The sequence below is a fragment of the Tenrec ecaudatus genome, chromosome 2 (genome assembly GCF_050624435.1).
Source record: "Tenrec ecaudatus isolate mTenEca1 chromosome 2, mTenEca1.hap1, whole genome shotgun sequence".
In the NCBI taxonomy this organism is placed as follows: Eukaryota; Metazoa; Chordata; class Mammalia; order Afrosoricida; family Tenrecidae; genus Tenrec; species Tenrec ecaudatus.
In genome coordinates this window covers 125,444,342-125,471,320 of record NC_134531.1, presented here as the reverse complement: position 1 = coordinate 125,471,320, position 26,979 = coordinate 125,444,342, and the positions used below count along the sequence as shown (strand labels likewise).

General features: G+C 38.3%; 1 protein-coding gene across 3 annotated transcripts in view; it reads right to left on the bottom strand.

The window, feature by feature from the left end:
* Positions 1-691: 691 nt before the first annotated feature.
* SRFBP1 (serum response factor binding protein 1) overlaps positions 692-26,979 on the bottom strand; it is a 63,228-nt gene continuing 36,940 nt past the window's right edge. For 2 of the 3 annotated variants that reach the window (XM_075541433.1, XM_075541432.1), the window contains exons 4-9: positions 23,433-23,504; positions 11,091-11,172; positions 9,286-9,976; positions 8,884-8,922; positions 8,234-8,271; positions 692-2,427 (exon numbers count right to left, since the gene is read on the bottom strand). In XM_075541433.1, coding sequence (XP_075397548.1) covers positions 2,243-2,427; positions 8,234-8,271; positions 8,884-8,922; positions 9,286-9,976; positions 11,091-11,172; positions 23,433-23,504 — 1,107 coding nt within the window. In that variant the 3' untranslated portion in view covers positions 692-2,242. The remainder of the gene's footprint in view (positions 2,428-8,233; positions 8,272-8,883; positions 8,923-9,285; positions 9,977-11,090; positions 11,173-23,432; positions 23,505-26,979) is intronic. The other variant, XM_075541435.1, reaches the window with a different exon arrangement.

Below are 26,979 nucleotides of genomic sequence, written 5' to 3'. Positions count from 1 at the left end.
AGGTACACAAGGCTAGGTAAAACATGGAATAGCAAACAAACAAAAGCACACATAAATCAAACCACTGAAACCAGTGATAAGACAACAGAGACACTGGGCTGCCAGCCACAGCCAGCAGCTGGACACTGCTCTGCAGGACAAAGACAAGGCTTTCCACTCCTGCAGAGCGTCCCCGTCTCGGAAACTCATGGGAGAATCTTACCCTGTCCTATGGGGTCTACAAATCGAAGCGACTCAATAGCAACGAGTTTGTTTTAGAATGTGGAACCAATAAACAATTATTTTTGTCAAAATGAAAACAAAATCAAATTTAAAAACTCTTTCCAGACATTAAAAACCCATTCTAATATAATATCACTCAAAGGAATGTTAAAAGCGGTCGATTATGGAGAGATCTGGATCTGGGGCTATACAAATGAATGAAGAACACCAGAAATTATGAACAAGTGGGTAAATATAAAATGAGTTCCCACCAATTTTTTTAAACCTGTAAAAGATACCTACTTAAAAGAAAAACAACAATATATGGTTGAAGTCAATCAAAGTAAAGTGATATATATGTTAGGGTCTCAACCAGCGAGACCCTCACGCAGTGACCCGGAGGGACAACGAACCTGGATGGGAAAAAGAAAGAGAGACATGGGGCAAGACAAGTGCTGATCAAGCCCGTTTATTTTGCCAAAACTCTGGGTATATATTCACAACAGAAGGAAGTGGGAGGCACATAATCCAATGAAGCACACTGTGTAACAACCGCACACTGTACAACAACCAATCAGCCACATGTTCCCAATAAGGTACAAAGGGTGCGCAACAGTACTCAAAGACGTCTGTGGTGACGTACCGGGTGAACTTATCACTATGTTCCTAATGTGGTATAGCTGCAGTTCAATGGGTGCTCAGTCAGTACTTTGACTAATGGCAACAAGGTCAGTTATCGGAACTGCCCATGCTACAGTAGTTTGGAATGTGGGGGCGAAGTAGGGCAGGAAACAAAGCCTTGCTGTTAGAAAGCGGCCAAGTTTCTGCTACGTGTCTGAGGCCAGGGTCTTAATGGCTATCGGCTCCCAACATACATACCTTGAAGTGACTGTGATAATTAAAGATATATATTGAAAACCTTCTAAGACAATAAAGATCAAATAACAAAATAGACTATACAACATTTACTGGCAATAACTTAACAGTAACCCAGAAAAGAAGTTTCAATGAGATTAAACAGACTCAAACAGACAAACAAGAAAATGAAAAAATACTCGACTGTTTATAATTAGTATAGGAAAAATCGCTTCACTCCAGGTAAAAGCACTGTTGTATACCTTCGCAACAATGCAAACTCATGGCTAGCAAGTCACTGACAATTCACAGTAAGCGTGTAGGACAGTGTAGAGTTGCCCTTGTGGTTTCCCAGACTGTAACTCGTTACAGAAGTGGAAAGCCTCATCTCTGGCCTGAGTGATGGCTAGCATTTTTGAACTGCCTATCTTCCACATTGCAGCCTAACGTACAACCACTATGCTACCAGGGTTCCTAAGTATATTTTAATTCACAGGCCCCTTGATGATGGAGTAGAAGCCCCAATTTCTTTGCAGGAGCAAATGGGCAGAGACACAGGGTGAGTTCAAATCACTAGTAGTGCAACTCTTAACTATTGAGCTAAACCTAGTGTGTAAAACAATTTTAATCAAAATGTATAATAAAAAAAGATTGACAAGTTTAACAAATAACAGAACAAAAACCCCAAATAATTTAGTTAAAAAATTCATATTTATTTGAATAACTTGTTATACAAATCTATATAGCCATAATTATTAAAGTTATTATTCTAGTTTTGCTAACAAGAATAACTTAACGAATGTTATCTCGCTAGGTTAAATAGCTACATTTTCCTTATAGTTTTCTCCCACTAATTGAAATATATTTCAGTATTTATTTTCAAGGGAAAAAATACTACGAGTAAACCAGTGTGAATCTTTTCATGATAAGTACAATATGAAAATCTGATAAAATAGCTATAAACCCCAAATTCTTTTATAGAGGAAAAAATAGCATGAGACCTATTGTGAAAAACATGTTACATATTTGATTTGTGAAGCTTACATGAACAAAACTTCAACAACACATTTTAAAAAGAAAAAAAACAGAGAAAAATGTTTCTATACCTCACTCAAATGAGATGCATTCAATCAGAAGCTTAAATAAAAATTTTAAGGATAGAAAAGTTCACAAAAAGTGTCATGAGTCAATCATCAAATTTGATTTTTTTCCCTTGGAACACAGCAATTTTAGACTGCTGTTCTTTTTGCCTCCTGCTTGCTTCCCATGATGGATGAAGAGGCAGCTGCTGCTGCGGTCTTGCATTATCAAGTCTTCTTTGTTTACTCGTATTAAATTGATTCTTAATCTGAGGTTCACTTTGCTCAAAGCCTGGGGGAAGAAAACATAACGAAAATGAATGATATCCCTAATTAGCAAGTCTTGGAAATACATTTCATCTTCTTTAAATCACCACGGAAGGAAGAAATCTAGTTATACCTACTTAAATAGAATACCTAAGTCCAACAGAAAACATGTTGAAGTTAAAAGGTTCAATGAATTTAATTTTAAGTTAAAAAGAACAACTAATTGAGTGCTTCCTAAAAAATGGTATGTTTGAGACACACCGTCCCTTGTCCCTTGCTGGCCCAGGCCCCTAAGGGGGACAACACAGGAGACTCACTGCCGGGACTGGCCCAGACTGACCCTGTGACACTGAGGCAAACTACTAAAAGCGTGCAGCAGAGCAACCGTGGGAGCAGAGCAGGGAGCCCCCGAGGGAGTACAAAGGACAGACTCTGGGGCCAGAGCATAGTACCCCATTAAACCTGACTGAAGGACATGCCTACAGATCAAAAATCAGAATTTGATCTATTTACAGGTTTTTCTTTCTTTTTAAATTTTTTTTCTTTTAATTAATTTATTCTTCTATGAGTAATTGGTTTCCCTTTTTGTTGTCATCGCTGTGTTCTCACTCATCGCCTATCTAGCTACGGCTTGATTTTTGGTGCACATTATTACCTCTATAGCTCTATTTAGATAAGATAGACTGGATGAATAGTATGGAGAAAACAATGGGACCAATGGTAGGGGGACATGGTAGAGGGGGAGGAGGGGTTAAGGAGGTGGTGTTGACCAACCCAGGGACAGGGGCAACAAGTGATCCAAAATCAGTGGCAAGGAAGGTGTGAGACCTGGTAGGGTTCAGCAAGGACAAGGTAACTGAGAGAAATTAAAGAAACCCAAATGAAGACTGGGCATGATAGTGGGACAAGAGGAAATTAAAAGTAGAGGAAAGAACTAGGTGACAAAGGGTATTTATAGAGGTCTAAAGATTGGAATGTACATATGCAAATATATTTATATAAGAGTGTGGGGAAACAGATCTATGTGCACATATTTATAGGCTTAGTATTAAGGTAGCAGATGGACATTGGGCCTCCACTCAAGCACTTACTCAATGCAAGAACACATTGTTCTATTAAATTGGCATTCCAGGATGCACACCTTCCCGACACAATTGCTGAAGAAAAATGTGTGCATAAGCAAACGTGGTGAAGAAAGCTGACGGTGCCTGGCTATCAAAAGACAGTGTCTGGGGTCTTAAAAGCTTGAAGATAAACAAGCGGCCATCTAGCTGAGAAGCATCAAAGCCCACATGGAAGAAGCACACCAGTCTGTCTGACAAACGAAGTATAAAAGGGACCAGTAATCAGACATTAAAGAACTAAAAATCATTATCAGTGGGTACCCACCTTCCTGATACGATCAATGAAGACAAGTGTGCATAAGCAAACGTGGTGAAGAAAGCTGATGGTGCCCAGCTATCAAGAGATATAGCATCTGGGGTCTTAAAGGCTCGAAGATAAACAAGTGTCCACCTAGTTCAGAAGCAACAAAGCCCACATGGAAGAACACACCAGCCTGTGTGACCACAAGCTGGCAAAGGGATCAGGTATCAAGCATCAAGGAACAAAAAAATCATATCATTGTAAATGTGGGTGAGTGCAGAGTGGAGACTCAAATCCCATCGGTAGCCAATGGGACACCCCCTTACTGAAGGGTTGTGTGGAGGAGATGAGCCAGTCAGGGTGCAGTGTAGCAACTATGAAACATAACTTGCCTCTAGTTCTTAAATGCTTCCTTTCCCCGACTATCATGCTCCCAATTCTACCTTACAAATCTGGCTAGACCAGAGGATACACATTGGTACAGATAGCAACTGGAAACACAGGACAGATGATTCCTTCAGGACCAGTGGTGAGAGTAGCGATGCCTGGAGGGTAGAGGGAATGTGGAGTAGAAAGGGAGAACTGATTAAAAGACTCTATGTACAGTCTCCTCCTTGGGATATGGACAGTAGAGAAGAGGGCTGGGGGGAGACGTCGGACAGTGCAACATATGACAAAATAATAATAATTTATGAATCATGAAGGGTGCATGAGGTAGAGGGGAGTGGTGAGGGAGGGGAAAAAAGAGCAGCCAATATTAAGGGCTCAAGTAGAAGGCAAATGTTTTGAGACTGATGAAGGCAACAAATGTACATATGTGCTTGACACAATGGATGTATGTATGGATTGTTATAAGAATTGTTTGAGCCCCCAATAAAATGATTAAAAATAAAAAGGTATGTTGGCTTATTTACATTGACATAAAGGAAATGCAGTTTGGCTAACAGAGAAACCTTATAATGAAGGGAAAAAAAAGGGGGAGGTGGTATCCTGTATGTATCATCAGATTATAATTAATAGCTATACATGAAGTACACAGAGTTAGAAAATTCTCATCTTAAAACTAAATTATTTTAAAAGGTCAATTGATTTCACTTCCTTCTGTTTTGAACACAAAGTAACTAAACAGTAAACTATGAAATTTCTCAAGTGAGTCATTTTTTCTTCATTTGGTCATAAAATTGTCCTCCCGATATTCTAGTCTTTCATCACTTATATTGGAGATGTTTCAAGTATATTATTTTGAAAAAATAAAGTATGATTTAGGGAAGACACACTAGCCTGTGAAGACACGATTCAAGCATGTCTGGATGCTTAGTAAACTTAGCCGATGATCCCAACTCATTTCAACTCTGCAAAATACGGGAGAACTGGCTCTGTGGGTGTGAAGCTGTAAATCTTTATGGGAACACAAAGTGTCATATTTCTCTTGTGCTAGTGGGTTTGAACTGCTAACTTGGAGGTTGGCAGCCTAGCTCATAACCTACTATGCCACCAGGGCTCCTTTCTGAAAGACAAAGAAAAAGAACATATAGTAAAATCTGTGAAGCCATGTAAGGCAGAAACCTGCCAAATAAGAAATACTCAACTACTTCCCATGAAAATGAGTAACAGAGAAGTGGTAAGGCTGTCCCTGCGCTCAAGGAAAACTTGCGAGCCCCAGAAAAACTAGGCCACCCCATCTTGGTCTGGCTCCGAGAGGGTTCGCTGTGTGTATCAGTATTTAGCTGACTTTGCGGCAGCAGAGGCAGTTCTTCCTCTTAGGGCACAGCGGGGAGGCCTCAAACTGCCAGCCTTCTGCTCAGCAGATGAGCGCCAACTGTGCCTCCAGCTGACGCCCATGTCAGCAGCCTGCCTTTAAAAGAAAGGCCCATGTTATCACAACATGCAAATGAGCCACACAATTTGTGAAGAAACTTCTAAAATACCGCTGCACACAGATTCACGTGTTCCATAGCTTCTGCAGATCACATGTGCTCCAGAAACGTCAAGAAGCCTTTTAGAAAGAGCTGGTTCAAACCTGCCCAGAGAGAGAAAGCATGGCGATCTGCTTCTTCCCTAAGATCATAGCCTAAGAAGTTCTACTCTTCACGCGGGCTTCTTATGAACTGGGATCAACTGGGTGGCACCTAACAATATTATCTAAATAAATTTGCATTCATGAGTAAGTCCATGAGTTCCATACTTTAAATAGATAGGGTAAGCAAGCAAACAACCTACCTACCCATTGAGGAAGTGTGGGGCTGCCTATTACAGTTAATCTATGCTCGTGAATATACAATAAATGTGATAGATGGCCAGGTTTGCCCATTATGGTTTCCTTTCCCCATGAGCATACACATAGAATATATTTGCCATTAGCCTTGCAGTTAGTTGAGGTCATGTGCCTGAATTACAGCCAATGGAATATGAGAAAAGACCTAGACAATAAAGACCTCACATTTAATTCTCCATTATGTCTTGCTCTCCCCTCCCTGCCACTGGTTGAAAGAAGAGAACCTGAGAACTCTGGAGCAGATGTATGAGATGGAAGGAGACTGCTTAGAGCTGAAGGACTGTGACAAGTAAGAAGGAAACTATTTCCATCCGGCAGTGATTTGTTCTATCACACGGAATCTGCTGTGAGTAGTTTCCAGTGGCAGGTAAAAAAAAAAAGTAAACTTGCAGTTGGACATGAGCACATGTGCAAGGCACGTGCTAAGGGAACAGGTACAATGTGTCTACTGAGTTTGTAGTTAAGGTAGGTGATTGGAAAGATGAACAGTATTGGCACATGCTAGCTACTGCTGCTTGTCTTTGGCAAGGGGTTACAAAAACTGAGAAGAGTTCAAGGAAGAGCGGCCAGGTGACAGGCAAAGCTAGAGTAAACAGTTCAGCTATTTGGGAACCTGAAGGATCTAGAAGTTTCTGGCCTCCCAGAAGTAAAGAGATGAAGCCTTGGAATATGTTCAGCAATAAAAGCCCATAAATCAAGGTGCAAAGAGATTAGATGCGGTCTCCCCACACTATCCTGACAGTCAGTCTCAATGTGGCAAACACAGTGATAATCGGGTTAAAGAAAAACAGAAATAACAGTTTTGAGAACTAGCTAATGAAAAGGGTTTTCTGAAGGGATATCTATCTCGGCTTTCCTACATCAAATGATCTTAATTATACAAATGAACATATGCAAGTCTAACCAGATTAATGAGGCAAAGCAAAGACCATAATATTAAGGGGGAAGAAATGTTAAAGAACTAGAGGATAATTATGTGTTTCTTTAATGCTATACCGCACCCTGGATAGCATCCCTTCCGTGTGGTCATCCTATGAGGAACTGTCCAATTTCCAAAAAGGTGGGTTCTTTGTCCATGCTCCTTCAAGTCAATTCGATTGCTTGTTTTTGAACTTCTGATACCCATTCCTGTCAATATCTCATGATGGCACAGGCTGGTGTGCTTCATCAGGGTGGGCTTTGGTGCTTCCCTGCTTATTAACTTCAAGCCTTTAAGATGCTCTATCTATTAACATCCAGAATAATGATTCCCTGTGGGTACAGGAAGAAAGGGGGGCGGGGCTGATAGCAATCATGACTGTATAACTCCACTCGAGGGGAACGAATAACAAAATTGTGGGTGAAAGAATACATTGGATAGTGTAAGATACGGAATAATAACAATATATAATAAGGGTTTCTGGGGGTTAGGGTGGGTGAAGGAGGGGATAAAGGGGAACTGATATTAAAGAGTTCAAGAAGAAAGAAAATATTTTCAAAGTGGATGGTGGCAGCAATTTTACAAGTATGCTTGATCTAATTGAATTATGGATTGTTATAATATCTGTAAGAGCTCCCAATAAAATGATTAATAAAAGAAGTTTTCAGTGTGGTGACTAGCCATGAACAGATCGATTGGAAACAAAAAGGATCACATATACGTTAAGTTTTTAAAGGAATTATATCTTGAAAAACATCACATGCCGGAGTCTCAGGTGAGCCTGGTATCTTATACTTGGGCAAACGCCAAGAAAGTTACACTGAATGCTCATTCAGACATGGCCGTGGAGGATAACGAAGACAGTCCCAAGACGGCAGAGGAATGAGAGACAAGGGAACAGGGAGAACAATGAAAGGAAGTGCATTATATTTCTTACTAATGAATCCATCTAAGAAACTCTAAACTTGCTTCTCATCCAGAAAATAATGTATTTTTACTGATGTTTACTGGTTTGGCATTAACTGATTATAATTTATATAATCATTTACTTAAAGAATATGTCTGATTTGACAAATAAAAAAACTAGATACACTTTTTTTCCTGATAATCTTTGTCTATATATCCCCCATGGCAGGATACAGGGTACAAATAATTTCTCCAATTAAAATCGATAATTACAAGATACTGTGTTCCCAATTCTATACTTATGTAATTCATTCATGTTATTAAATAATCAACTGCATACAAAGGCAACGAGTCATTAATACATACCAGGAGTTTTACTCTTTGGAGCCAGTTCTCTGGAACTTCTAAAAAAAAAATACCGTATGACATTAAAAGATCAATAAATACTCTGGTGTTAAGAAGATAACATAATAAACTTGATCATAAAAATCATTCAAAACACTCTTGTGCCCATACATTCTGGCAGCAATTGACAAAAATTAAGAAAAACTTTAAGTTTAAATTGAAGGGTTACTGGGCTCCAGTACTAGTATAGAAATATGAGGACCTTTTCCTCTCACTAATGTTTCTAGAGACTTCTTTTCATAATCGAAAAAAATCTTATTTGGGGGGTCATTTAGAAAAAGAATTTAGAAAGTCTTCTCATAGGGAAAATGAAGCACATTTACACAAAATTAAGATTAGCTTCTTTTGGGAGGGGGAAAAGGGTAGCAGCATGTTACTTTAAAAAAAAAAGAAGGAATAATAACTTCTTGAGAGAGGCTTAAAAGACAAAGGTAAACACCTTAAAGATGGTTATGTATCTTTTATACTTTCACTTCTTTGAAAAATTTCCACATCTCATTTTTTTATTTCATTAAGTATATACCTGTTACAGTTTAAAAACGAAGGAGCCCTGGCAATGTAGTGAATTATGAATTGAACTGCTAACTTGCTAAATGGAAATTCCAACTCACCTTCCTTCCACTGCAAAAGAAAACCGAGGGCCTTCGTACCTGTAAAGAGTGAGTCTGTGAAACCTGCAAGCAGTCCTCCTCTGTCCAAGAGGATCGCTGTAAAACGGAGTCCACTCAATGGAAGCGAGTTTTTTGTGTTACAAAACAAAAAAACCAAAGCTAATTTACTGAACAGCTGTTCCTAAAGAACTTGGATAGTCGCGATTTTCACTCTCAAGTACGCTCTCCCTTAACAGATTAGAAGTACTGTATTCTTACTCCAATTTAATGCACATGCTGTATGCTGTTTTGCAAACTGAAACACCCTTACACAATCTGTTTCCCACTCACAAATTTTAAGGTAATTTATACGCTTTTTCAGTTTTTAAAACATTAATAACTGCTTTGGAATTACATCCTCACCTTCTGAAGCTTTTAGATCCAGATAATGAGTTGAAAAACACGGATTCAAACTTCCTAGACTCTGTACTTGGCTTCGTTTGGTCATCTTTCATGTCCCAGTGGGTTCTGAGTGTCTCTTCAGGGAGCTTCTTCTTGGGCTTTGCCGACTCCTCGTCTGAGGGATGGCAGTGGCTTTCCTTCTTGCGTGTGCGTCTCACTTTCCCAATGAAGAAGTCATCCTCACTGTCACTGTCCTCAGACACGGAGGACTGCTTATAAAATCTCTCCTCGGTGCTATCATCAAAATATTCCTTCTCTTCCGCATCGCTGTCGTCCTCACCAGGTGAGCCACTGGGCGCTTCCTGCTTTATGGTTGGATTTAATGTTTTCACTTTGGGGGCAGCAGGTCCTTGCTGGGGTGGCAATGAAACAACAGGAGCCTTCTCAGAGGGTTTGGACGGAGAACTTGGAATGTTCACTGCTGTGGATCCATGCCCCATTTTGACCAATTTTTTTTTTGAGTCATTTACTGGTTTCTTTGCTAATACTTTGGCTTCTTTCTCGTTCTGCCCACCGACAATAGTTCCTTCGTGATGCACTTTTCCTACATCATCACTTGAACACACGGCGTCCTTGGGATGGTCTTCTTCCGAAGCATTTGATGTAGCTGGAGCACCGCTTTGTCTCGCTTCTTTAAAGGCTTTGACAGCATCTGCACAGGCATAAACACAACAGAAAAGCAGCATTTGTGCTGCAGTACTGAAGCACACACAATCACTGTTTCAGCACAGTTTCTGTTCAACTGTTCGGAAGCATTTAGAAGACAATTAGAAGCTTATGTTAATGTATAATAAATTTAAATTAATGAAGAAATTCTCTGACATTTGATAAACATCTTACGGGAACTCCTCATTTCTTCATGTCTTTTTAAACAGTAAAAACTTCACCGAATACAAATATGTGAAACAAAATGCTAACTTTAATGTCTATAATAATATATTGATGGGATCCTAGTGGAGCAAATGGTTCAGTTCTTGACTACTAATCAAAAGGTTGGTGGTTCAAACCCACTAAGGTACTCTGCAGGAGAAAGTCCCAGGAACCAATCATCTAAGCATGAAGATTACAGCCATGTGAGAAAACTGACCCGATGAAACCGAGCTACAACCATATCGTGCTTGAAAGCAGCGTAATATAAACTGTCCCTTCAGGCATAAAATGAAATGATCTCCTCGTATTTGGAAAAAGCATCTAGTCCTGGTAAATATTTTATTACAGGCACATAAATGAAAATTATGTGATTAAATGGCAAAAACAAACTAATAAAATGAACTTACATTAATATTCAGCAAGCCAATTGTATACAATGTTATCATAAACATACACATATATGTCTGCACACACACGCACACACACAACTGCATCAACAAGTCTATTCTGACGTACAGCGAACTCCCTAATGGGGTTCTAAGGTTGTAAATCATTAAGGGAGCAGAAAGCCTCATCTTTCTCCCTCAGAGCAGTTGGTGGGCTTGAACCACCAACCTTGTGGTTAGCAGTACAATATTTACCTGATGATGACACCAGAGTCGCTTAAATATGCATATACAATACAGTAAAAGTTTTCTTCAGATATCACATAGTTTCAGGCACTTTCCAACAAATGGATGTATATGAAAGAAATCTGTATTTTAACATACAAATGATGCTCTAGAGGTTAAAGAACCATACAAATATTTACAATAAACAAATGATTATCTATTTGTTCTAAATCATAAACACAGATGAAGTAATAAAACCATGACTTGAAGGCATTTAGCCCATACCTTTTAGGGTATCTGTTTTTTTCTTTAGTAGAGGGTGAACTGCCAGTCTGGCAATTGCTCTTTCAGTTGCAGTGGAATCTGGCTACAAATGGAAAAGTAAACATATGAGAACAAAGACAGCTTTATAAAGACAAAAGGGAAAAAGAAAAATCAGTTTCTCAAATTAGAGTTAACCCAAACACTGCCATCAAGTCAATTCCGACTCACAGGCAGTCTGCAGGACAGGGTAGAACGGCACCTGTGGGATTCCCAGGGAGTACATCGTGGCAAGAGCAGAATGCTTATCTTTCGCCCAATGACTGGCTGTTGGTTCTGACTTTGCAGTTAACACCTCAACAAATAACTCACTATGCCACCAATGGGAAAAGAAATTTGTCAGTATTTTCACTCTAATCCATAATAAAAATCACATCAACAAAAATAATATCACTTTGCATGATGAAAGTTATCAAGAATATTCTTTGGAACTTAATGTTTCTAAAATCGTGTTAAGCATCATGTATGAAATTAAAAAAATATATATAGCTTTTGCTTTCAAAGAGTGTAGAGTATTTAGTTACGGAAAATAAGTCAATATGAAAGAATTGGGTAACATTTGTGTTCGTCAGGGTGATAAAAGTAATTTGTGACTACCGTAAGATTTAAGTTCTATTTTGTGCAGACCTAAAAATTATTTAATGTATCATTGAACGTCTAATAGAATGGCTACATTTTAGTCCCTAACTAAAAATAGAGATGCCTTTATTTGATGACATTTGACTGAGACTTTGTGTTCTCCTACTTACACCCATGAAGCAACCAGTCCCCAGGGTACATCAAAAGGTTTGTGGAACAACGCGATTATTAATGTATTTATAAATTAAGCCAATTAGACAATTAATTATAAGTCTCAGCAAGTTAACTGAGAATGAAGTATAAAGTAATACAATTGAGTAGCCTTCTGCTTAAAAATTTTTTTTTAATGTTTTTATTTCCTATAAGCAATTTAAAAAAAATTGGGAGTAGAAAATGCCACTCATTTTGATTTCCTTCTTTTTTGCTCTGAGTTTCATAATGTAGTTCGGTTCTAATGATAAAAATCAAAAAACCAAACCCACTGCCACACAGCAGACACCAACCCAGAGCAGCCCTCCACAGGATTTTCAAAGTTGCTAAACCGTTCCCAGAGTAGACAGCCTCTGCTTTCTGCGACGGAACAGTGCGTTTGAATGGTTACCTGACAGCACGGCAGCACGAACTTGGAGGAAGGGGGGCTTACATCCCCACCCCCACAACCCCTTCCTGAAACTGTATTTGATCCAATTATGAATCTAGATGTCAGTAATGCCCGTGACTTTGCCACCAATGTAGATTACTGATATTCTAATAATACTATTGATACTGTTAGCCCTCTAGGCCACCGAGTAACACGCTGAGCTACTGAATCATGGGAAACATACTAGCTTAGGTTTTATAGGAAATATAGAAATGTTAAGATTTTTAGGCTGAATGGGCTCAAAACTATAAATGAAAATAAGAGAGTCACAATGGCTCTAGATTTCATAACAGTAATTCTAGAGGCTAGAAGGCAATAGAGTAATTTGAATGTTTCTAAAATTTGAGGGAAATGATCTCTAAACTAGCATCTGAGGGGGGGGGGATTAACTTTCCGATATTAAAGATTTAGAAAAGTTTACATCTCCTCTACATGTTTTGTCCAAGAAGTTTGCCCACTAAGTTGAGAAAGGATACAACAAATGAAAAAGATAGTCTACACTAAAAGGAAAGCCAGGCAAAAGGAATCCCCAGGATGATGGTGACAGGAGATCCCGTGAGAGTAGGTTTCAGTGTCTTAAGAAAATTTAATAACCGATTAAAAGTTAGGTGTTTCACATCAGAAATACGCATATACAGCAAAAGGGTAATGATCACTCAGAACATGGCTCATAGTTACAATATGAAATGTCCACTTCATCTATTTGATTATGATCAATTTATTAATAATGAAATGTATATTAGGATGAAGGGGCTACCACACCATCCATGAACACTGAACTGATCCTGACTCTTGGAGATCCTACAGGACAGGGCAGAACTATATCACAGGGCTTTGGAATTTCAGTCTTTATGGCAATACACTGTCTCATTTTCTCCTGCAGAGTATACCAGCCTTGTGGTTGGCAGTCCAATGCCTAACCCACTGTGCCACCAGGGCTCCTTATCAGAGTCATGTGTGGGGGTACATATGAATGACTGAAGGAACAAGATCTAAATCTATGAAATTCAACTAAAGTTAGAAGTAGAGACAATAGAGGACTACTATTTAGAACCCCACACCTACCCTTCACAACCAATTCTAAACTTAAATTTTTCTGACTGAGTCAGCAAACTGTGGCCCTTGAGACAGTTGTGGCCAGCTACTTGGATTTCATAGCAAGAGTTCAGTTTCCCAGCTTGTTCATTTACAGTCTGTCCACAATGGCATAAGAGAATAGAGACTTCGATGGCAAAGCTACATGTTTACTACCTGGGCCTTTATAGAACTAAGTCATGCAGTATTCTGTGCAAACAGAATCTTGAGGAGCAAGAACTGAAAACAAACAAAAAACCCAAGTAAATAAGGAAGAAAAAATTCACACACTCATCAACAACACAAACTCATTGCCACAGCATCAACCCCTTTCTCCCTTGGCCCCCGGAATGGTCGGACCCGCTGTTTCTCCTCCAGATCTTCACCCAGCCTGTCTTATGTAGACAGACCTGCGGAGATAATAACATGCACAGAAACAAGACAGAGCCAAATCAAGTAACAAAAGAAAACAAAACAACCAATAAAATGAAAAAAACAAACAAACAAACAACATAACACTACAACAAAAAAGAAAAGCCTGTAGGAAGTTCAAGGACTGTTTGTCGGCCTTTAGGAGTGTTTTCTGGTCGAGTCTAATGGAGTGCTAAGACCTGGCCTCAAAGTCTATTTTGGGTATTCCCTGGGGATTTCGTTGCTCTGTTCCCCTTGCTGTTCTGTTGCACACCCTTACTGTTTGTCGGTTTGCTGGGATCAGCGTGGGAGCAATTCCCACAATGTCGCCAGTGTTGTTCCCTGGAGGGCTATGAGTCAGTGAGGGATGTCCTATCTCATAGTGGGGCCGGCCATGTGGTATTCTTTGTGGATTGGGTGCTCTGAGCAGGAATATTGTCCTCAAGGCTTGGTGGGCCAGGATGTGCTCCCCTCTCTTCTTCCCCCTTCATTTTCTCTCATGTGCTCTGATCAGACATGTCCCTCTCCCCTAGCTGCAGCTTTAGTGCTGTCCTTTGAAATAAATTCTTCTGGGGGGAGGGGCAGCTGTCCACGTAGTTGGGATTGGGGCCAGTCCCTCAGACCTCTCCACTGGTTCCCTACTTCATGTTGGCATGTTCCACTCATGTCTTGGAGCACTGGTTGAAGTGTGGTTCCTTTCCCTGTGGAGATGTAAACAATACCCTCCCCTTGGGTGGGTTAGTGCCCTGTGCCCCTGCCACCCATTTCTTTTTATTTTTTTCCCTTTCTCCTCTCCTTTTTAGTTGGCTACCATGTGTCCCCAGATTTGGTCTATCCCCTACCATACTACCTGGTCCTTACCCCAGGAATGCTTGCATGCAGTAGCCTTTCCCTGTGCCGCTTTTGCATTTTTTCAAAGCCTATCTCCGTCACGCTTTGTTTCTATCACCAATGCCATATTTTCAAGCTACTGTTCCTTCCTCCTTGTTTTCAACCTTTGCATCCCAATTAGTGCACCTTGGTTTCATGTTTAATTTCAGATTGAAGTTGGTAAAATTCTTCAATTTCTTCACCACTAGCTTTAGTAGTTGGTGTATGAAGGTGAATAATGTAGCTGCTAAGGGCAATCAAGTGGGTTCCGACACATAGCGAAGCTATGCTCAACGAATGCGATGTTGCCTGGTCCTCCACCATCCTCACATTGTTCCTGTGCTTGAAACCATTGATGCAGCCAAGGTGCCATTCAATCTCATGAGGGTCTTCCCCTTTTTTACTGTGCTTCCACTTTACAAAGCACGATGTCCTTCTCTAGGGACTGGGTCTTTCTGACAACATGTCTAAAAGATATAAGATGAAGTCTGGCCATCCTGGCCTCTAAGGAACAGCCTGGCACATTATAGCATTCTCTTAAGACAGATTGAGATGTCCTTTAACAGTCTATGATATTTTAAAAATTCTTCTCCAGTCTTCCTTATTCAAGGTCCAACATTCATGTGCATAAGGCAATTGAAAATACCACGACATGGGTCAGGCATAACGTAGTCCTCAAAGGAACATCCCTGTTAGTAACAGTTGAATTAAATGGACTTTCTAGTAGGTGCATTGATATACTAACACAGATAGCACTCTATGTCAAGAGAGATCTAGACATGTTCTTTGTGATAATGAATGTGACATCAGTCCTCTTCAATTTGTCATTCCTGGCATAGTCAACCAAATGAATGGCTGATTCAAAAGGACCAATATCAGTACATGTCATCTCACTAATGCCTACAATATGGATCTTTTGGTTCCATTTCATTTGTAAAGCTTCCAATTTTCCTAGATTCATATTCATACATTCCAATTAGAAATAGATGTTTGTCACTGTTTTTTTTCCCTCTCACTTTGAGTATGGAACCATCAGCAAATGAACATCCTGATAACTTTACCCCACCCATATGATTCTGGTTGACTACTAAGAGGAGGCCGCTCTTTCTCAGACTGGCGTGGCTGCCGAGCTCCGGGTTCCAGTACTGTACCCGAGAGTGTGCTGCGGCTATCCACAAGGTGTCAGTAGCGAATCCTGCAGACCCAGACAGCTTATTCCTCCTTGCGGTCTGTTCTTAGTCTGGAAGCTCTGCTGAAACGTGTTCACCTTGAGTGACCCTGCTGGCATTTGAAACACTGGTGATGCAGCTTCCAGCACCACCGCCACATGGAAACAACCACAGGATGAAAAATGACCGGTAAGTTGTGGGGAATATTTTTTTACTTAACCTTGTATCGCTCCAAACCAGAAAACACCATTTGGGCAATCTTTAAAATGCTTTGCAGTAGAAAACCTAATTTAAATTATGTGGCGATTTTCATGTCTTTAATAGTAACTTCCATCATCACTATTCCACAAGTAGGAATAGAATTCTTTTTTAAGAAAAACAGATTAGAGAGACCTTCTCACATTCTTATTCATTTAATTGGGAATCTAACAAAAATTCTATTTTTTAAGTATTTGGTATACTTCTCTGTACTATGACAATATTTCAGAACATATATCAATATATAATTCCTGCTTCTCATAATTTTGTAAAGTGGAAATTTTAACAAACATAGCTACTACCCAACACCATAGTCAAATATCTTAGAGAACAGTTTTTGCCACATAAAATATAATTAAGAATACTTAATTATAAAAAAACAATACAACAGAGAAATATAAAATGTTGCTGAGTATGAGTTAGTACATAAAACATTTAAACTTTTTGGCAAAAAATATCTAAGCATTGTCATTTTATAGCTGATGCAACAAAGACTGAAGCAGGACTAAACAACTTTTTAAAACAGGAAAGTTCCTTATTACAAAAATGAAAAGAACAAAAAAGTCAGAGGAGATAAGTGATGAGCTTTGAGTACGGAGCTAGAGATATGGCAACACGAGTTAGACTTCAAATGGCCTACCTCTGTGAACAGAAGTCTTTGCAAACATAGGGTGAGTTTCTAACTGATAAAAGCTACTACCATAGATTGTTTTCCTACAGAGTAAAGGCACATGCTATGACTTAGTACTAATAATACTATTACTTTAACACTGCACAGATAATGAGAATTAAGACTTGATCAAATTGAAAACTGTCAAATCAAGTCATTAATAAATGCTAGAATACACTGTACAGAAGTTATAGGAGGGGGTACTCCCTCTACCCAGCCACCAAAACCCAATTGTTTTTCCTTCAAAGATATGTGTCTAAGTTTTTTGTTTTTTTTTAAACAAAACAACCTTATTACCTTCAAGGTACTCCCCCATTACAAATACATTTGTCAAATCTGCAATTCCTTTCTTGGAAACATTTTTCAAACTCATCTGTTCGTATGGCTGACAGAACCTCGCTTGTGATGTCAAATTGCTGTCTTTTCATGTCCCTTTTCATTCAATCACAAAAACAAAAAGAAGTCACACAGAGCAAGGTCAGGTGAATAAGGTGTGTAGGGTAAGAGAGGCATGCCATCCCCAAACTGGTGCACTGAGAGGGCTGCATGAGCAGCTGTATTGTCAGGGTGGCAAAATTTGTCCCCTTCTGCCACGAATCAGGCTGTTATTGTTGCATGCTGTTATATTATCTTCTCAGAATCTGTAAATAGAAGGTCTGACCTGCTGGAACAAATTCCAAAGACACTACAAGTTGAGATTTTCACCTGTTTGGGAAGTTGACGGATATCTGGAAGGACATTTGTTATCAATCAACATTGCACCCTTTTTAGAAATGAGAAAATGACTCGCACACGATATTTTTTTCCATAAAGCTGTCTTTGTAAACTAAGTTCAACACCACAAGCTTCTGTGGCATTTTTCCTGAACAGGAAACAAAATTTTACAGCTACACATGATTCTTTTAAATCAGCCATTACAAAAAACGAGTTTCCAGCGAAACTGCTTTGACCAGAGAGAACCTTCCCAGGTGATGCCACTGGGTGCACTATCACAGAGTGAGTTGCTTAATGTTTGCATAGCAGGGACAAATGCGTACTATGAAACTCTGCCCCCCAGGGATTTTTCCTGTTTTTTTTTTTGGGGGGGTACCCTCTCCTATATTCTTTGAATACATCTGGTTCATCACATGTTCTTACATTTTGTAGCTAGATGGTTTTAAAGCATTCTTATTTGTACTTGATATTCTGTATTGATTTAAAAATCTAAGTAGTTTACACTTTTGGAGGAAGATAAATATTCTAATAGGAAAAACTGTGTAAATGGAAAAACTATTATTGACATACATGTTCATTAAATTTTTATAAAGATTAAGAACTTAATTTTCTATTTCTTAAAAAATGAGCAAACAATGCTATAATGAAGATTAAAAGAATCAGAACCAGGTAGTATTAGTTAAAAATAAGCAGATTTGACGATTTAAAAGAAGCAATTAAGTACGTTGTTTTACTTCTAAGTATAAACATTATGTCATTCTTAATTTTTATTCTTAAGAAAGCAATTTAAAAAGCATTTACTTAACATTTTCAATTCAAATTTAACAAGAACTAAAGGGAATATAGGGCAGACTTTATCTTACAATTAAATGAACAGTTCAGATTTGATTTCAAGATTACTTAACTAGTTAAGAACAAAACCAGGCTTCTGAATTTACTAGTATTCTTGAATGTTTTCCTTATAAACTATTTAAAGATAATCTTTTCTCATCTTGTATCCTAAACCTAGAAACTTTTCACAGTACAACTGTAAAAAAAATGCAGTATTACGCTTTAGGTATTGGGCTACTTACAGGAATCACAAGAATGAGTGGAGCAGTCATTCTCTACTGACCAGTTTCTTCCTTTACTCTTTATAATTAGTGGGCTCTTATTATGTTAAAGGGCCCAGGTAGCACAGTGGTTATGCACCGGGCTGCAATCCAAAAGGTTGGCAGTTTGATACCAGCAGTCGCTCCAAAGGAGCAAGATGGGCTTTCTACTCTTGTAAACAGCTACCCTCCTAAAACTAACACGGCCAATTCTACCCTGTCCTACAGGGTCACCATGAGTAGGCATCAACCAGATAGCAGTGAGGTTTTGTTTTTTTTAGTTTTATCATGTTGAGGCCTGGCTAACCCATGAAGACATAAAGATTGTATCTTAGGAGACACAAGTTTTACTATAAATTTGAGAGAGTAAACTCAAATTTTAAGAGGGTGAAACGAACACACAAACAATGTTAAGGCAGAATGTGATAAACTTTATAGGAAGAGAAAAATATTGTGTAAGCTTGTAGAAGAAATTAAAATTTAGTTACACAGCTTAAATGGCAATAAACATTTTGAAGCAAAAAGACTTATTAGCAGTCTCTATGAAAAAGTTACTTTTACATGAAAAAAGACTTCACAATAGCAAGAGATCTGAGAAAACCACAGCTTTCCTTCTTTAGAGATGACACAATATTTACTGTGGAAAATTCTCAGGAACTGTGGTTTTTCACACACTTCCAGTTACTTCCATTTTAAATACGTTAAGTAAAAATGGGAAAGCACTTAATCTTTTAATGGAAAATTTTCAGTTTGAAATAAGGGTATTTAATGAGAATACAAAAGCATTTGGTATTCAATTTTACATAGAATTTTGGGAATGTATCTGCAACTGTGTAAACAATAGTCTAAAATGAAAAATATTGCTCTAGTGCAATAGTTAACTTCTTTGACGTTGCCTAGAAACTGACTTTGAAGTCAGAAGAGGTCAACGCTACATGGTACTGTTGACAGCAATATTTTCAACATAAACAAGATTTAATTATAATTCTAGATTTTAATCTACAGATATAAATTCACATGCTATGTATTTATTAAAATTGAGAAGAACTGTGACAATCTTAGGAGGGTAACTGATAAAATTGTTTCAATTATATTATCATACACAGCTTAATTAATATTTTAAAATTAAATGTTGACTATACAGAGAATTCCCAGTAAGAGGGGAAAGGAATTACACTTTCTGATATCTTGCCTACTAGATGTTTCTGCTACAGAAGTAGAAGAAAATAGAAAGTTAATCACATATGAATGATTTCCTGTGATGTTTTCAGCAAACAATATTCAAGAGGGCTTTAAAAAAGTTTGTGGAACAATGGAACTGAAAGATAATGGAATTTTTCTATGAACTTTTGACGTCCATTGTACGTGGGTGCAAACAGGCACATGTAACTATACTACTTTGTGTAAGGCAAACGCACATAACTATTAAAACCAGTTATCTCAGTGAAAATATTAGTCAAAATTTTAATTATTCAAACTAACACCTCTGGATTAGCTAAATATATTAACCGTTTTTTTGCAACTACTATTTTGTTTGCTTATTTTATCACTGCTCTATTTTCTCTGAGTGATAAAAGGTCTTCTCTTAGAAGATGGTGTAATCTTCAGTTAAAACTTCTATTAAATCAATCATAACCTCTTCTGATTCCCTCAATGGATTGTAATATTAAAACAGGAAAAAATATTAAAGAACAACACACTCCCTTGAAAATGATCTGAATTCTATGTACCTGTAATGAATTCCTAAATGTACCTTGTACATTCCATGTCCTGATTACTAATGGATTTTTACAGCTTTGTCTTGCCGTGGTCCGTGCCCTGCAGTATATAAAAGTTCTGAAAGCTCTCTTTCATTCAAGTCATCAAGATGGCCTCTCCTTTAAGGAGACAATGATGCTTCTCGTATGGTTTACAGTGGCTAATTTTTCAGAAGGAGACCTCCTTCCTGTGGATTCTTTCTGGCCTGTCTTACACTGAAATCTGTGCACTGTTTGCGACCCTGCTGATGGGGAAGCACGAGGAGCCCTGCTTTGGGCACCACTGCAACTTGCCAGTTAACGCAGATAGCACTGTGGACGGACGAGGATGTTCTAGATATCTCATTTACACATTACACTTTTATTATTTAGATTACTCAATATTACACTTTCCAAATGAAAACTGATCTGGTTGGAATAAAGAACAAACAAAACAAAACCAAGCCCAGCATATTGTAATTTGGTTATTTTTAAGTTCAAGTTAATTAGTAAATTTTGCTGTTTTACTGTTTAAATGGAAATGTAACGATTCTATGCAACTAAAAATAGATTCCATCTCACTCTTGCCAAATATTAAACATTATATAATTTAGCAATACAAAGTTTAGAAAAATTCTGGTAAAAATCTACAATTATTCAAAATGCAGCCAACAAGTCAATATTTATCTGCGATATTGTGGTAATTACATTATCTGTTATCAATTTGGGGATTAAAAGTGTAGGGGTGGAGTCTAGTCCTGGCAATCAAGAAATAGCCAATGAGAACTCTGGGTGGGCATGGCCTTCTCCTGCAGATTCTAAAATCTCCTGTATTTCCTCCTTGGAGGCTGGAGACATACTCTCTTCTCAGCCCACACTGTGGGAGACACAGAGCAGCTAACAAGCCACATGGAACTACGCAAGTTCCCTGAGCTGGAGAAGGCATGTGGAGATCCCTGCCAGCCCTGAGGTGCTAACAACGTGACAGGATCCATAAGACTTCCCACCCATTGGCCCCAATCTTCCTGCTTTCAGTGTCATTGCACGTGCTTCATGAGTGTGTAAAGGACTTATAGATTGGTATCTGACATATGGGCTAATACTGGACTTATGGACTTGATCTGGACTGGGTTGGGATGTTTTTCAATATTCAACTGCTCTTGTATGTAAACCTCTTTCTTATACACATGAGTCTCCCTGGATTTGTTCTTTAGTTTATCTGGACTAACACAGATAGGACTAGAACACAAATTAAAAAATGTACTGGGACAGAAATGTTTTCCTCTTCGTATGAATGAATCCTTTGAAATAAGACTCTCTTACAAATTTGTGTTAGTATAAAATAGAGACTATCATGAGATCATTTGTATGACTTTGGAGTTACTTTCTCCACCATCACAGAGATGACAACTAGCAACTTGCCTTTCCCCTACCCAGCAGTTCTCAACCTGTGGCTCGTGACCCCTTTGGGGGTTGAACAACCCTTTCACAGGAGTCAACTGATTCATGACAGTAACAAAATTAGTTATGAAGAACAACGAAAATAATTTTATGGTCAAGGGGTCACCACAATATGAGGAACTGTATTAAAGGGTCATGGCATTAGGAAGGTTGAGAACCACTGCCATAAACAAACAAACAAAGCCCTTTCTAAAACCATTGTCCTGAAGTTAATTCCCAACTATAGTGACCCTATAGGACACAGTAGAAATGCCCCCTTGGGTTTCAGAGACTGTAAATACAGGAACAGATGAAGCTGCAGCTTTCCCTCTCAGAACAGCCAAGGGGTTGGGGTGGAACTGCTGAGCTTGCCAGTAGCAGTCTAACATGTAACCTATTATGCCATCATTTGCTTAAAAAATAAATCCAGACTCTCTGCTGTCAAGTCAATTCTGACTCATAGTGTCCCTATAGGACAAGGTAGAACTGCCCCTTATGGGTTTCTGAGACTGTAATTCTCAATTGGAATAGAAAGCCTCATCTTTTCCCCACGGAACATTTGGTGATTTCAAACTGCTGACTTTGCAGTTAAAAGCCCAAAGCATACCCACTCTGCCACCATATGCTTAGATACTTCAAATTTTAAAATGTCTAATATCAATTAACACCACCACCTGTGACTTTTATTCTGTGGTAGCTTGTCTGCTCCTTTGAGGCTGAAATCTATGCCAATCGTATTTACGTACTCAGGGTCGTGAGTGCTGAACAAGGCCTACTTGACTTTCCAAATGAAGGCCAGAAGGGAAGGCTTGCTGCCCTGCTGCTTCTGATGTAGTCAATGAAATCGAATGGATCACAATAGAGTTTGTCTAAGGCAATCAATCTCTGGAAGACATGTTTGGTGGCAGTGTGACAAGAAGGGGTCAGAGATTCTCAGTGAGACAGAGTGGCATAATAGCATAACAGACTTGAACATGATAGCGACGGTGATCACAACCATGACAGTGCTGTACACGTTACACTCTGTTGTATAGTGTCACCATGAGTCAATCTACTCAATGGCAGCCAACAGCAGTATTAACAAATTGCAATGAAATTAATAAACATTTACAAAAATGCAGAATCAGTACATTTTAGGACCAGAAAAGACATTAAATAGACATCATCCAGCTTAAACCACTTTGATGATGTTTGACTTTTCTCTGAAACAGATATTCAATCTAATAATGTGCAGTAATCTCTTACATCTCTGTGAGGACAATTAAAATTACAACCATGAACGACTACTGATACGAGTAGATTGATGATTCGCTCTGTTAGAAAGGAAGAAAGACTATGTAGTGTCTGCATCAAGAACGCGTTCACAATCTGTCATGGTTTACACAGGTACACCCCATTTACTAATGGCACAAATCTGAACATATTTAAAGGAAATCACAAAATATATATTCTATGTTAAGATTCCTTGTTCTAATTAGTAGGACTAATGGACTAATTTTTATCTAATACAAACTGTCATATTAAGTTCAACAAACCTATATGGACCTTGACGATCTATTACAGCAAAGCAAATTAGCAAAAAGTACACAGCAATTCTAGAACTCAAGTGACAGTTACAATATTTTATAACACATATAACCTATTGTAGATATACCTTTTTGCAGACTTTCTCAAAGTTCATATCATCACTAAGAGCAGACTTAGTTACGACATCAGGTTTCAATTCCTAAAAAAGAATAAAACAAAATACTTTTAGCTTTGACTCATTACTATTACGACATGAATCTCTGTTTAGCTTTTACTGTAAGAAACTTGTTATTAAATAACATCTTACATTTTAGGAAGTGTAGGGATTTTACAGTAAGGCTTTTCATTAAAACTCATTGCTTTAGTTTGATTCCAGCTTGCATTGCACCCACAGGGCAGAAGAGAACTGCCTCCATAGCTTTCCAAGGCTACCCGCCTTTCTGGAAGCAGACTGCCGCATCTCTCTCCTCAGAGCTGCTGGCTTCACACGGATGACCTTTTGGTTAACCATTGAGTGATTTAACTACTACACATCCAGGAAGCTAGAATTGAGTCATATATTACCCACAAACATTTGCAGCCTCTTTTGTTTCTTGGGAAGCTGCTATCCTACTTACTGTCTAGATAACTGTGTGAATTGAAGAAATGGATTTGATCCTACCACCAGAGTCCACAAAGAACACGAACCCAAAATAATTATTTCAAAATCCGTATTACGTCAAAAAAGTTTTTCATACTTGATTTCAGCATGACTTCCTTTACTGAAAACAAAGTATCAACAAAACTACTTAAAGCTACTAATGATTCAATCAAGAAAGAGTTCAAAACTAATCTCTAAAACACAACTAATTATAGTAGGACTCCATAGAAGACAGAATATTCAACTGTCTTCCACAAAAGTGAGACTAATTTGTCTGTACATATTTTACGCACCTTATATGCTAGAGTACAAACCGACCTGAAAATCAGCCAACGCACCTAATTTTATCACAAAACTGCATTAAAAATGTGCTGAAAAACTCGGCTTATCCACGAGTATATAAAGCAATTAAAAACAGAAAATAAAAAAGAAATAAAACTGCTGTCAATGATTACACGATCATACATTTTGTGTACTTTCTGAAAGCTTCTCTTAAAATACAGCAGAACCTGGCTAAGGAGGGAACCTGTCAGAGAAAGGAAAGTCAAATACTTTCTACTAAAATGAGTGATAGAAATGTGGTAAGACTGCCCTCTATATGAAGGACGGAAAAGGGGAATGTAAAGAAAAGTAAACTAAAGGTAGAAAGCTGTAATTTAAGCTTGATATGAATTCCAAGGAGGCCTGTGGCTATAGCTGGGTTATATTCTGGGCTGCCAAGGGCAAGGCCCACAGTTCAAACCCACCAGTCAGTGCACAGGAAAACAGTAAGTCTGGTGGTTCCAGTAAAGAATTGCAAAGCCTTGGTTTTTGATGGAACAAATGTGAAATTTCTGTTTTGATAGCTATCAAGTTACTTTAACATGCAAGAAAAACAAACTAACATTTGCATGATTTAAGTTACTAATGTTGTTTAGAAAAAAGGTGATTATTATACAACTATACAGTTGTAAAAAACACATGTAAAACAAACACATATAAACAATTATAAAAAGGACTCATTTTCAAATTATAAATGTTTAAATGTACCTATATAGCTATATATGTAAAATATACATTCATTATGTGACACATCTCACTGCTACTGGGTCATTTCTGACACTTAACGACCACATGGGATACTGCAGAACTGTCCCTGTGGGTTTCTTTACAAGATTGGAATGCTTTCCAGGAAGCGAAAGCCACACTTTCTCCTGGAAGCAGACAGTCTCATCTTTCTCCTGTGGAGTGGCCGGTGAATTTGAACGGTCAAACTTCCATTTGCAGCCCAATGCTTAGCCCACAGTGCCACCAGGGATCCTCCTGTGTGACATACTTTATCTAAAAATGTTTTCAGTGGTTTCATAGATAACTCCAGACAGAACTGGATTCCCGTAGGCACTTTACATAGACTGAGGGCTATGCACGGACAGAGGATAACTCCTACAAAGCATGGAAACACGGGTCAGTGGTCTTGGACTAGTAACTCATAGCCCCTTAGTCATACAGCCTCCTCAGTCAGAATCGCCCTGCTGGCGGGGAGTTTGGTTGTTGTCATGAAGAAGATCTTGAAAAGGAGTGGTTGCAAGTGAGTGGCTCTTAGGGTAGAAACCCGAAGAAGGCTGCTGCTGGGGAAAATTAACAGGATGGTAATTCTTCCATATGTGATAATAAGGCAACTAAGATGGGGGAGAGAAAACTTCGTACCTTACTAAGCCCAAAGAAAAACAATATAAACCACATCTTCCAGCATAAAACATGAAAAAAAAGTCACTTCATCATAGTGACACACGATACATTCTTGTCCAAAAAAATAAAATATGACCAAATCTACATAAACTGAATGTTAGAAGAAAAATAGGCTAATAATAACATTTAATTTTTAAAAATTCTCCCCCCAACTAACCAGAAAGTAAAATGTAATTGTAATAAAATCTTCAAAACTGTACTGAGGAACCTCAAACCTGAATTCAGGGGTCTAAAAAGGGTGAATAACTGTACAGAGCAGAGAAACAAAGTGCCTTGGAAGGAGCGGTTGGGTCAGAATTGGTAAAGATGGCTGGAACTATACGGCATAGCCGACCTGGCCATCACAGGAACACCTCGTGCTGAGTATGTAGTGTGATTGTCCTTCCACCCCCTTACGACGCAGGAGAAGTCAGACGGGCCTCTCACGCCATTCTTATAACAAGACACACAAAGAACTCAGCGACTCAGGCTGAAAACAGAAATGGACAAAGATACACCAAATAAGCAGGAACGATTAAAAAGCAGAGGCTGAAATTCTGGTATCAGACAAAAATGAATTCAGGGGGAAAAACTGTTACTGGTCCAAAGTTGGGCACTTTAGAATGCTAAAACCCACACTTCATAATGACGATTACACTTATGAACACAGCAAATAAAATTAGCCGCAAATAAATGACAAAGCAGAAACTGTAAAAGATGAAGGAGAAACAGAAATACATGGCTAGGTGACTTTTGAAACATCACTCAAACAAAAACGGTCAAAATCAAACAAAAATAAGATTCAAAAGATCTTAATGAAATAAAGTCTAGCTGTGTAGGATTTACTTAAAATGATATATCCTGATATTAGAAATTATACCGATAAGAATACATGCAACATTTAAAAATAAAACAATCATACACTAGGTAAAAATATTATCAGTAATATCATAACAGTTAGTGCTTACAAAAAAAAAACACCAACGCCCAAAATTAAAGGAAAAAGAGACAAGCAAAATGACCCATCTACTTGAAAATTAAAAAAAAAGAACCAAAACAATTTCAATTAAGCAACTCTTAGAAAGGGAGAAATATAAACAGAAATTTCATGATATCTTTTTTTTGTGCGCACGGACATTTTAATTTTAAGCTCCTGCCAACATAACACGTTATGCATAGATGCGTACAGTAAGACATACAAGAAACTATGCAAAGGAAAATCAATTCCAAAATGTTTGCAGTGGTGAATGCTGAGAAGAAATGAACTTTACATCTAAATGGTCCTCAATTCTATTGTAGCAATTGGAAAACTGAGTCCCAGAACCTC